At 42.6% G+C, this 13248-nt stretch overlaps 1 protein-coding gene across 8 annotated transcripts in view; it reads left to right on the plus strand.

Moving 5' to 3' along the window:
• grin1a (glutamate receptor, ionotropic, N-methyl D-aspartate 1a) overlaps positions 1 to 13248 on the plus strand; it is a 189706-nt gene that overhangs the window by 21849 nt on the left and 154609 nt on the right. For all 8 annotated transcript variants that reach the window (XR_015760745.1, XM_087998561.1, XM_087998566.1 and 5 more), the window contains exon 3: positions 3516 to 3692. Coding sequence is in view for 7 of the 8 variants with exons in the window: in XM_087998561.1 (XP_087854687.1) it covers positions 3516 to 3692 (177 nt within the window). In the remaining variant the exon portion in view is untranslated. The remainder of the gene's footprint in view (positions 1 to 3515; positions 3693 to 13248) is intronic.

Consider the following 13248-nt stretch of genomic DNA (forward strand, 5'->3'; position numbering starts at 1 on the left):
TAAAAACCGTGAGGTTATGCTGAAGGTCTATAAAGCCCTGGTTCGAACACAGTTGGAATATTGTGTTCAGTTATGATTGCCTCATTATAGGAAAGATGTGGAAGAATTAGAGAGGGTGAAGAGGAGACTTACCAGGATGCTGCCTGGATTGGAGGGCAGGTCTTATGAAGAAAGGTTCAGAGAGCTCAGGCTTTTCTCATTGGAGCCAACAAGGATGAGAGGTGACTTGTTAGAGGTGTACAAGATGATGAGAAGCATAGATAGAGTGAATAAGCAGAGACATTTTCCCATGGCGGAAATGGCTATCATGAAAGGGCATAACTTTAAGATGATTGGAGGAAGGTTTAGGGGAGATGTCAGAGGTAGGTTCTTTACACAGAGAGTGGTGGGTGTGTGGAATGCACTGCCAGCAGTGGGAGTAGAGTCAGATACATCAGGGACATATAAGTGATTCTTGGATAGTCACATGGATGATAGTAAAATGAAGGGTATGTAGATTAGTTTGATCTTAGAGTAGGATAAAAGGAGGGCACAACACTGAGGGCTGAAGGGCCTGTACTGTGCTGTGTTCTAATTACAATGTTTAAAAGACATTTGGATAAGTAGATGAATTGGAAAGGTTTGGAGGCATATGGGCCAGGAACAGGGCAGTTGGGACTTGGTTAATTTGGGATTATGTTTGGCATGGACTGGTTGGACTGAGGGATCTATTTCTGTGCTGGTTGACTCTATGACTGTGTGGTTCTTGTGTGATTTGTACATATCCCTTCATATCTTTGGATAACAAAAGCTTTGCAATTTCACTTTTAACAATCAACTGAATAACAAGTGCTGCATTTGAGAGGACCTTCCAAATTTCCTTCTTAATTTAATTCTTGAAAATTCGGACTTACTTTTAGACTCTGTCTCCTGGTCCTGGACTGTCTGAGCAGTCAGAATAATTTCTCTGGGGACATTGCGTAATTGTTGCATAACGGGTATAATGTATTCCAACCCTCTAAATATTCCATTCACCTTGTTCTTTATCTTCTCTGCTGGTCCATCTGTTTTTTTCACAATTCACGTCGATGGAGCAGCAGCGTTCTGGAGGGGTAATGGGTCAGAAGAGTGGCTCATCATTACCTTCTCAAGGGCCATGATGGATAAATACCAGCTCTATCCATGATGTTCACATCTTGTGAACAAATCCAAAAATACAAGCTCCTTCTGGACCTCCATAGTTTATAGATGCAGAAAGGGCAGATGCGTAGAATCTCTACAGTGTGGAAGCAGGTCATTTGGCCTATCAAGTCCATACTGACCCTCCAAAGAGCATCCTACCCAGACCCATCCCGTACCCCTGTGACCCTGCATTTCCTGTGGCCAAATCACCTATGCTGCATATTCTTGGTCATTATGGGCAATTTAACATGGCTAATCTACCTAAACTGCACATCTTTGGACTGTGTGAAGAAATTGGAACAGCCAGAGGAAACCCACACAGACACAGGGAGGACATGCAAGCTCCATACAGCCAGTTGCCCGAGAGTGGAATTGAACCCGGGTCTCGGGAGCTGTGATATTTCACTTGGCTGCGGGGACTAGAACCAGTCTCACAAGAAGGGCAGGTCCAAGATGAGGAGGAGCTTCACTCAGAAAGCAGTGAATCCTTGGAATTCTTTAACTTAGAGAGCTGTGGAGAATCAGCTGTTGAGTGTAGACAAATCAGAGATCAATAGATTTCAAGGTACCAATAATACCAAAGCACATGGAAATGGTGCTGGAATTGAGGTAGATGATTAATCACAATGGTGCATTAGAATGGCAGAGCGGACTTGAGGGGCTGAATGGACTTCTTCTGCTTGACTGCTTTATGAGGGAAACCAAATAAGATCCACACACAATCCCCAAGTTTCTGCAAACAACTCATTTGGATTCATCAGGAATCTGCCCTTTATAAATCCCTTCTGGCTCTTTCTCTCTCTCTCTCTCTGGTCACTACAGCAGCTCAGAGCCTGGAAATTCTGTGGTGAGTAACTCAACTCCTATCTCTCAGGAGTCTGATGGAATACTCCCTTCTTGCCTGGATGGGTCCAGCTCCAACAACATTCTTGAAGTTTGCCACTATCCAGGACAAAGAAGCCCATCTGATATTTACTCTCTTTACCACTGACACACAATAACAATAGTGTGCGCTATCACTGCCGTAGTTCACCAAAGATCCTTAGACAGCACCTTCCAAGCCTCTACCACTTTGAAGCACAAGGGCAACAGATACATGGGAACACCACCCCCCTGCAAGTTCTCCTCCAAGTCACTCACCATCCTGGCATGGAAATATGATGCCGGCCACTGTCACTGGGTCAAAATCCTGGAATTCCCTCCCTAAGAGCATTGTGGGCCTACCTATAGAACAGGGACAGCAGCAGTTCAAGAATGCAGCTCACCACCACCTCCTCCAGGGCAGCTAGGGATAGGAAGCAACTTCTGGCTTTGCCACCATGCCCTCGTCCTATGAAAGAATAAACAAAAACAAAATATTAAGAAAACGGGTTATAAAAAAAATTGCTAAATTTCTCTTGAATATTAACAATTGAGGATTGAAGAAATTGAAAAGTTCAGGATGTTTAAAAGATTCAGTATATTTATGCTTCTTGGGAGTGAGTCTGGAACATGTGGATAGAACATGAACATCTGAGCCATTCAGATGCAAACTCAGGAAACACCTGTACATAAAAACAGTATTCACAATTAGGAATTCTCCCTGATACTATTGCAAGATAATTGGAGCTTTCAAGTTTGAGGTTGACTGATTTTTGATGCGTATACAAGCATTTTGGCAAATCTTACATAAAGGAGGACAGAGCCTGTGACTGCAGGCCCCCCTACCCTGTAGGTACTGGACCCAGTGACTCTACTGCCCTTATCCTCCCCAGTGATTGTTGCTTGTGATTGGGGTAACGTGCAACAGCTGACACCCTGAGAATGGGGAAGCCTATGTTGAGGTGACCCTATCATGCCAGGGAGACTCTGTGGCTGAGGGACCCTGTGACTGGCAGACACTGTGTAAGGGATCCCTGTAGCTGGGGGACCCTGAATTGGGGGGTGGGGATGGTCCTTGTGACTGAGGGACCCTGTGACTGAGGGACCTTGTGTCAGGGGAACCCTGTGACTGAGGGACCCTGTGACTGAGGGACACTGTGTTAGGGGGTCCTTGTGACTGAGGGACCCTGTGTCAGGGGGGTCCTTGTGACTCAGGGATCCTGTGTCTGAGGGATGCTGTGTCAGGGGGCTCCTGTGACTGAGGGACCCTGTGACTGAGGGACACTGTGTCAGGGGAACCCTGTGACTGAGGGACACTGTGTCAGGGGGACCCTGTGACTGAGGGACCCTGTGTCGGGGTGACCCTGAGTCAGTGGGAGTGCTGTGTTGGGAAGGACACAGTATCTGGACCATCCTGTGTTGAGTGGAGCCTGTGAATGGACAGTTTGATGTGATATAGCTATTTGCTGACTGCCCGTGTGTTTTTCCTACAGAGTATCCATCTCTCTTTTCTCCGCACTGTGCCACCGTACTCCCATCAAGCTCAGGTCTGGTTTGAAATGATGAGGCGTTTCCGTTGGGGACACATCATTCTGATAGTTAGCAATGACCATGAGGGCCGGGCAGCACAGAAGAAGCTGGAGACACTCCTGGAAGAAAAGGAGTCAAAGGTTAGTGCATGACCTTTGTGTCACTTCCCAACTGTTGTGTGTATGTAGATATCTGTACGTGAACACATTTTCTCTCCATTTTGAACATGGCTAACATTGCTTTAAGCATCTACGGTGTCTTGAGTGCTACCTGACAAAACTTGTATTTATCATTCCACGTGCTTCATCGTAGTCAAAATCTGCTACGTGTAATCAGCGACAGGATGAGAGCCGTATACTGGAGCTCTGCAAAAAAAAAACAACCTGCAGCTCTTCTTAAAGTTGGACCAAGGTCCTAACCTCCACAGACCTTAACCAATCATATGGCATCAGGAGCATCCCACTGTCAACACATACTCTGCCAAGCATACTACTCAGTACAGGACAACTCCAACATGACTAGGGCACTGTATCTCTTTATATTCTGCCTATCATAATTCCCAATCCAAGTCCAGATAATAGGATGAATGAGAGGGAGTGATTTTCACTTACAATGCGCAAACCCTGCTTGACCTCAAACCTCTGCCTCTCCAACCTCTCCTGAAGCCTCCCACTGGTCCTTCCATTCACAAAATGAGGGGAATGAATGAATTCACCATTCCTGAACATTCATGAAAGATTGTCAATCCACTGACCATCAGACCCTGGCCCATTTTATTGCTAAATAGTGTAATAACAGCCATTGGAGAGCTGCCCAAACCCAGGAAGAGTCATTGCAATGCCAAGCGTGTGATGCATGAATTAAATCATTAACATTCCCACTTCACAATTTCTCTCATCACTACCCAGCTCCCACATGCACTTTATCTCCCAGGCCAGCTACCTCCTTCCTAGTCTTCCTCCATCCCCACCCTGTAGCTTTGTCTCCCCTACTCCTTTCTTTTCCTCATCTCAAATCTCTCACCATTGTTGATTTTATTCTTCACAGAGGGCCGGGTTCACTTGTGTTCCTTCTGCCAACCCTCAACTGACTGTCTCACTCACTTGATAACAACCATTATATCTGGGCAAACAATTGGAGTAAAACCTCACTGGTTAAAGGGTTAATGAGAGCTGGGTAAGAGAGGACTAAAAGAGTTTGTTTAACATAGAAAGGCCTGTCAGAGTTAAGGTTTGTGTCCTCCCACCTTACAACTTGTTAGGATTAGTGTCCTGCCAGGCAGAATGAGCAGTCAGTATTTGGGTGCGTTTAGGGGGTAATGGCCTGGGAAACATCCTGGTAAATGGTTCAGCTGAATTGTGGTTCAGTTATCTGTCTACCAGATGGATTGGTTATCATTCTGGATTAATGATTGCTAATCCAGTAGTTAATCTTCCAACAAGGTTAGGAAGGACTGGGTGATTCTGTTAGAGATTTCTATCATTGCTGATAATAGATTGGATAGGGTGAGAAGCTAATTGCTAGAGTGAGGGGTCCAGGATCCAACTAGAGGCAGGGGGTCAGTGACTGGTTGGAGTGAGGGTCAGTGATGTGAATTGAGTCAGTGAGAGGTCAGTGATCAGGGTAGATTGAAGGATCAGTGATCTGAAAGGACTGAGGGGGTCAATGGTGAGACTGGAGTGAGGGCTCAGTGGTCTGTTAGAGTGAGGGATCAGTGATGAGGATGGCGTGAGGGTTCTGTCTCTGGTTAGAGTGAAAGGTCAATGATGGTATTGCAGTGAGGAGCAAGTCACTTTGGAATGAGGGGTCAGTGTGCTGGATTGAGTGAGGGGTCAATGATCAGGATTGATTGAGTGGGAGGTTGCTTATCCTTTTTTAATGCTGTCTATGAACTCATTGCCAATTCTTAGGAAAAACCTATCTGGTTCACGAATGCTTTTTAAGGAAGGAAACTGCCATCTTTACCTGGCCTGGCCTAGATATGACTCCTGACCCACAGCAATGTGGTTGACTCAGTTGCCTTCTGGGAAATTTGGATTGGGCAGTCGATGCTTCTCCAGCCAGTGATGGCCGCATCCCATGATTGAACTTTTTAAAGATCCTGCTGTGATAGGTGGCCCATATCCAGATGTGTTTCGGTCTCCCTGATTCAAAGTGATTACAGTGGAATGACAGCTTCGTGCATAAAAAAAAAACAAATTGGAGCTGAGGTAGCTCTCCACTTCTCAAACTTGTTCCACTGATATAACCATCATTGCTTATCTTTAAAATGCTATTCCCCTTCCTAGCCAATCCTCATTTTCTCTGATTCCACAATTATTCTCAAGTCTGAATATATTCAAAGACCACAATTTGTGTGGTGAAAACTTCGCAAACTTTTGAAAGATGGCATTTCTCAATTTGACCCCAATTCCTGAGATTGTGCCCCTCTCCCTCCCCCCCAGACCATGGACATGAAATTTTTTAAAAAGTACTGGAGAAACTCCCCAGGTCTTGCTGTATCTGTGGAGAGAGAAATAGAGTTAATGCTTGAGCCCAGTATGACTCTTGTTCAGAGTTGCTGTATCTATATTTGCCAAGCCATGCAAACTCTTATATGTTTCAGTGAGATTATCTCCCTTTCTTACAATAGCAGAGAACATTGATCCATTGTACTCAATTCACAATATAGGGTTACCTTTCATCCCAGCACCCAACCAAATGAACCTTCTCTGGACTGTCTCAAAGGCAACTATATCTTTCATAATAATAAAAAAAAACAAAAAATGTGAAAATTCATACCAAATCTGGAGAGATTATAATGTTTCCATTAATTATGTTTCTTTCTCCACAGATTCTTCCTGAAATGCTGCGTTTTTGTAGCATTTTCAATTTTTTATCAGGTTTCCAACATTTGCAATAAGTTGCTCAGGTACATAAAGCCTTATTTAGTTAAGGACATCAAGATTGTACACACTATTTCAAGTTTAGTCTTAGTAAAACCCGACATGATTGTTACTGGTTAAAAAAATTCTAATTTTCTATTCTTACTTAAAGAGGTTAATAACAGTTCACTTTGCCACATTAAACTTCACTGGCCAATTTATTACTTGCTAACTCAAGCTGGCTTTGTATCTTTGCAGCCTCTTTGTTACCCCTGTACTCTCCAGGCAGGTTAGTGTGCACCACCTAACTTCATATCCCAACAAACCTGAATGCATTCAGGTCATACATATAGATTGTAAATAGCTGTGGGGCCCTAGCATTGTCCTTGAGCAATCCACTCATAGCAGCCTGTTAACTTGACAATGCCACTATTCTCTGCTTCCTCTCCATTAACAAAATCTATGTCCACTATTGCCTCAACTCCATTTGCCCATATCTTGTTTAATAAATTTGTACGTGGTACCTATGGAATGCCTTTGGAAAGCCTGAATGTGCTACATCTACTAGATTTTATTTATCCACTCAGGTAAATCACAAACACTATAATGAATTTTTCAAATATGATTGCCATTTTATAAAAGCACACTGATGGTGTCTAATCATGTTATCCCATGTGCATTGATAACACATCTTCAATAATAAGTCCCAGGAATTTCTTGACTGATGCCAGCCTGATTGTCTGGTAGTTTTCTGATTTTTTTTTTCCTCACTTGTTTTCTTGAGTACCAGCATAATAAGTTGTTTGAAGGTTGTCATGGTGACAGTGGTAACATCAAGTAAGAATGTTTACAATTACACCATTTAGCTCTGAAATTGTTATCTTTAAATAATTTTCTTTAGAAAAACCATGAGCCTTGACAGTTCAGGAAGTTTGCTCTGACCTGTCACCTGCAGGAATGACTTGAACAAAGAAGTTATATACAGGGTACAGTGAAGGGTCTTATTGCTGATTGGATTGAAATAGTTCAGATCATGTTAACATTCATGCTGCTGATTGGTTGGCTGCACACAGTAGCCACCTGAAATGTTGAGGCCAACTTTAAGGAACAGTCTTGCAGTGACACCTTTTTTTCAGAGAATTTGTACAGCATGTAACTGTAAATATTTTTACTTAATGTTAGTTGTACTACATTTTCTCATTTCCAAACGGTGGGCATATTTCTACAATGCAGGGAGTTTTAAAACATGACAGTTTCCATTACTTTTACTTAAATGTATGGTGGAGTCCACAGGATTTGTTGAGTTTTAGTCCCATTGGAAGGGGTGGGGGTTTTCCTGAGTTACTTTTTCTCTGCTGATCTCAATTACTTTAAGTAATTAGCTTATTGTTCCGTAATATTTCAGGCATATATTTTGTATCTTCTATCACAAAGGCAGAGCAAAATATTTATTTAACATTTCTACTACTTCCTTATCCCCGATTATAGTTTCTCTTGTCTCAACCTCTTTTTTTAATTGTCTTCCTTTTTGTTGACTCACTGAGGCTCTTGTAAATTTCTTGCAAGTTAACTCATTCTTTTTATTAATCAACTTTTGTGTCAAACGCTTCTAGTTTCTCAAAGTCTTCAGGCTTCCTTTTGTTCTTGGCAATACTATAAATTTCTTTTTCTTTAATCTAATACTATTCTAGCTTCTTACATGAGCTACAAATGGATTATTTTTCAATGGAACTTTTCCTCATGAAAATACTTTTTAATTGAGATATTTGGGTATTGCTGAAAGAAAAACATGCTCTTGGTGTTTTTCATCTTACACACATCATAGACAGATAGAAAAAATACCAAATTTCAAAAGGAATAATAATTTATATGGTACATTTTCCGTTCTCCATGGTAGCACATCAACTAATCAGAGTCTATTTGTTAACCAATCAGCACTGGGTTTTGCGTGTTATATATTTTGTTGTTCTTTTTGAAATTTGGTACTTGTGCATTTGTCTTGATGAGCGCAGGAGGAACAGCTTTGATGATATATCTCTTTCTTGAATTATTTCTTCAAATATTTGCCACTTCTTATCTAACTCCTTAACTTTTAATCTGTTTCTACAATCGGTCTTAACCAACTTGCCACTCATACCCAAGTAATTGGCTTTATTTAAGGTTAAGATTTGTGAAATTCTGTTGTATTGTAATCACTCTGCTCAACTGGATCCTTTTGCTGTGAAATTGCTGATCAATCCTAGCTCATTACTCAATCTATGATCTAAAATAGCTTCACCCCAGATTAGTTCCATGATGTATTGATTTGGGAATGCCTCGAATGCATTTGATGAACTTTCCGGACATTTTCCAGTTTACTTGGTACATTTCAAATGAAGATTGATAGTTTGGTGAGTGAGGGTTGGTGACTGAGATGGAGTGAGGGGCCAATGATATGGATGAAGTGAAGGTTCTCTGAAATGGCTGTTGTTGGGGGATAGTTGTGTAATATTTAATGTCAGTGGGAATGATCTGAGTTGAGTCATTGATGCAAATAGAAATTGTGGCCAGTGATCTGATTGAAAGGTATAAATCCATGTTCCAATTGGTTGGTTATGTAATTATCTAGGTAGCTCAAAACAAATTGGTGATTAGGATAGCAAATAGGCCAGTGCACCGAATGAAGTGAAGAGTTAGATGCGGACAGAGTGACATGAGTGAGATGTTAGACAGGGGTTGTTAGATATTGGATGGAGTAAGTAGTCAATATATATCCAACAGTTATTGCCTGGTTGTGGAAGAAAGTTTGTATTTACTGATGTAACTCATAGATTCATACAGCACAGAAACAGAGCCTGCAATCCAACTCGTCCATGCCGACCAAGTTTCTCATACTTACCTGCATTTAGCCAATATTCCTCTAAACGTTCCCTATTCATGTCCTTATCCATATATTTTTTAAATGTTGTAACTGTACATGCATCTACCACTTTCTCTGGCAGTTCATTCCATGTGTGAACCATCACTCTCTGTGTGAAAAAGTTACCCCTCAGATCCCTTTAAAATCTTTCTCCTCTGACCTTAAAAATATGCCCCCATCCTAGGGAAAAGACCCTTGCTATTCACCTTATCTATGCCCCTGATGATCTTATAAACCTCTATAACGTCACCCCTCAACCTCCTGTGCTCCAGTGAAAAGATTCCCAGCTTATCCTTATAACTCAAACTCTCCATTCCCGGGAACATCCTTGTAAACTTTTTCTGAAACCTCTCCAATTTAATAATGTCCTTCCAATAGCAGGGCAAATCAGAACTTATGTGGTCCTGAAAGTATCACAGTTGTCCTCCTGGATCTGACCCATAAAACAGCTATAGGAGGAGGCCATTCGGCCACTTAAGCCTGTACAGGCAGTGTGTTGGGTTGTGACTTATTGGTATATTACACCATTTTTGTTGTTTGTTCCACATTTCATGACATCCTTGGCAACAAAAAAATTCACTGTCCTTTGAGGGGGGAGATGTGCTTGTGTGCAATAGTGACACTTTATTCTGGATTTCCTAATCAAAGGAAATAGATTCTCCTTATCAAACTTGTCAAGTCCTGTGAACATTTTATACGCCTGGATGAGATCAATCCTCAACCTTTTGTACTTAAGGGAATACGACCTAGTCTGTGCATCTTGATATCTCCATTGCCAAAGCCAGAATATCCTTCGTGATATGCAGTCCTCAAACCTTAGTGTAGGACTTCTGATGCGTACTAACCAGAGCTTTACATAACTGTAGCATAACTCTGTATTCCTTTGTATTCCAGCCCACTTTGTGAAGAAGGGTATCATTCTTTTAGCCTAGTAGATTATTTTATGGAGAACAGCTGTGACAGAGTACAAATCTGAAAATTTGGTGAGTGAAGGAGTTCAGTGAAGAAGGAGGAAGGTGATCCTTTCTTTCTCTAACCGTGTCTGCCTTCAGGAGAGAGGGAATTGAAAACTGCATGAGCAGGGGACAGAGAGCTAGTGGGAGTTCAGCTGCATGCTCTGAAAGCTGGGAAAGAAACTGATTGATGTGTCACTGGCAAATGTTCTCCAAACTCTAATCGTGACAAAAAGATTTTAAGACAAGGAAATAGAGAGCGTGCAGGGCCAACTTGTTCAGTAAAGATGGAGTGGCACCAATAAATCCAGCAAACTCTGGGTATTGGGGGATATACAGACTGGGTAAAGAAAAACAGGGAAGCTTACGGTAGATATCAAGAGCTGAAAGCAGCAAACAATCCTACAGAAGTATAGAACATGCAAGAGGGAACTTAAAAAGGAAATTAGAAGAGCAAAAGGGGGGCTCAGTGGCACAGTGGTTAGCACTGCTGCCTCACAGCGTCAGAGACCTGGGTTCAATTCCCATCTCGGGCAACTGTCTGTGTGGAGTTTGCACATTCTCCCCGTGTCTGCGTGGGTTTCCTCTGGGTGCTCCAGTTTCCTCCCACAATCCAAAAATATGCAGGTTAGGTGAATTGGCCAGGCTAAATTGCCCATAGTGTTAGATGAAGGGGTAAATGTAGGGGAATGGGTCTGGCTGGGTTGCGCTTCGGCAGGTCGGTGTGGACTTGTTGGGCAGAAGGGCCTGTTTCCACACTGTAAGTAAGTAATCAAAAAGGGGGCATGAAAAGATACCAGCAGGAAAATCCTAAGTTATTTTACAAGTACGTTAATGGGCAAAAGGATAACTAGAGAAAGAGTAGGGGTCATTAAGGACCATAGTAATTGGGAGCACGGTGGCACAGTGGTTAGCACTGCTGCCTCACAGCGCCAGAGACCCGGGTTCAATTCCCATCTCGGGCAACTGTCTGTGTGGAGTTTGCACATTCTCCCTGTGTCTGCATGGGTTTCCTCCAGGTGCTCCGGTTTCCTCCCACAGTCCAAAGATGTGCACTAAATTGCCCGTAGTGTTAGGTGAAGGCGTGAATGTAGGGGAATGGGTCTGGGTGGGTTGCTCTTCAGGGGGTCGGTGTGGACTTGCTGAGCCGAAGGGTCTGTTTCCACACTGTAAGTAATCTAATAATTTGTATGTGGAGCTAAAGAAGATTGGGTTCCCAATGAATATTTTGTGTCCTGATTCACTAGTGAGAGGGCTGATATGGGGATAGAAATCAGGGAAAAGAAATTAGCCTAGACAGAGAGGAGATTCTGAGTTGTCTGGCAGGCTTAAATGTAGATAAATCTCCATGGCTGGATAAAATGTATTCCAGACTTTTGAGTGAGACATAGGAAGAAATAACATGGGTGCTAGCAATAATTTTCAATTCCTCTGACCACAGGAGAGGTGCTGGAGGACAGCCAATGTTGTACTATTATTCAAGAAGGGAGCAAGGGGTAAACCAGGAATCTACAACCCAGTTAGTCTAACCTCGGTGATGGGGAAACCATTGGAAGCAATTCTGAGTTACAGAATAAACCTGCATTTGGAGAGGCAGGGGTTAATCAAGAAGTCATCATGGTTTTGTTAAGGGGTGGTCATGTGTAACCAACTTGATTGAATTTTCTAAGAGGTGACCAAGTGTGTAGGTGTCGACTTGGACTTCAACAAGGCCTTTGATAAGGTCTCACATGGGAGCAAAGGTAAGATCCCATGGGATCCAAGGAAAATTGGCAAATTGGATCCAGAATTGGCTGAGTGGCAGGAAGCAGAAGGTGATGGTCAAAGAGTGTTTTTGTGACAGGACGCCTATGACCAATGGGGGTCCACAGCAATCAGTGTTACTCCCTTGCTGTGTGTTTTATAGATTAGATTTGAATATAGAAGAATTGATCAGTAAGTTCACAGATGATACAAAAATTGATGGGGTGGTAAATAGTGAGGAGGATAGTCTTCGATTACAGGAGGAGAGAGACGGTCTAGTCAGATGGGCTGATAAATGGCAAATGGAAATCAAACTGAGAGGTGATACATTTAGGTAGGGCAAACAAGGCAAGGGAATACATGATGAACGGGAGGACACTGGGAAGCACTGAGGATCAGAAGGACCTTGGTGTCCATGTACACTGGTGGCTACAGGTATCGGGACTGGAGAATAAAGCATAAGAAGGCATCTGGGATACTTGCCTTTATTAATCAAAGCATAGAGTTTAAGAGCAGTGAGGTTATGCTGGAACTGTATAAAACATTGGTTAGGCCACAGCTAGCGTATTGTGTGCAGTTCTGGAATCCACACAATAGGAGAGATGTGATTGCACTACAGAGAGTGCAGAAGGGATTTACCAGGATGTGGTCTGGGCTGGAGAGTTTCAGTTATGGAAAGAGGTTGGACAGACTGGGTTTGTTTTCCTTAGACCAAAACAGACATGATTGAAAAGTAAGAAATTATGAGGAGTATAGTTAGGCTAGAGAGGAAGGAATGTTTCCCCTTGGTGGAGGGAATCAGTGACTGGAGTATGGGTTTGAGGGAAGAGGCAAGAGGGTTAGAGGAGATGCAACGCAAAACTTTTTCACCCAGAGAGCCCTGGTGATATGGAACTCACTGACTGCGAAGGTGGTAGAGGCAGAAGCCCTCATGATATTTTAGAAGTATTTAGATGTATGCTTGCAATGCCAAGGCAAAAAAAAAGGATTGTTAATCCAGAGATCCAGTTAGTGTCCTGGGGATTTGGGTTTGAATCCTGCCATGGCAGATGCTGGGATTTGAATTCCATAGAAAATAATCTGGAATGAAGAATCTAGTGATGACCATAATCCATTGTCAATTATCAGCAAAAACCCACCTGGTTCACTAACGGCCTTCAGGGAAGGGAAATGCCATCCATCTCTGGTCCTAGATGTGATTCCAGAACCCCCCACTCCACCATAGCAATGTGGTTGA

The sequence above is a fragment of the Chiloscyllium plagiosum genome, unplaced genomic scaffold (assembly GCF_037043375.1).
Source record: "Chiloscyllium plagiosum isolate Xiang-an unplaced genomic scaffold, Cpla_swu_hap1 HiC_scaffold_21, whole genome shotgun sequence".
NCBI classification, from domain to species: Eukaryota; Metazoa; Chordata; class Chondrichthyes; order Orectolobiformes; family Hemiscylliidae; genus Chiloscyllium; species Chiloscyllium plagiosum.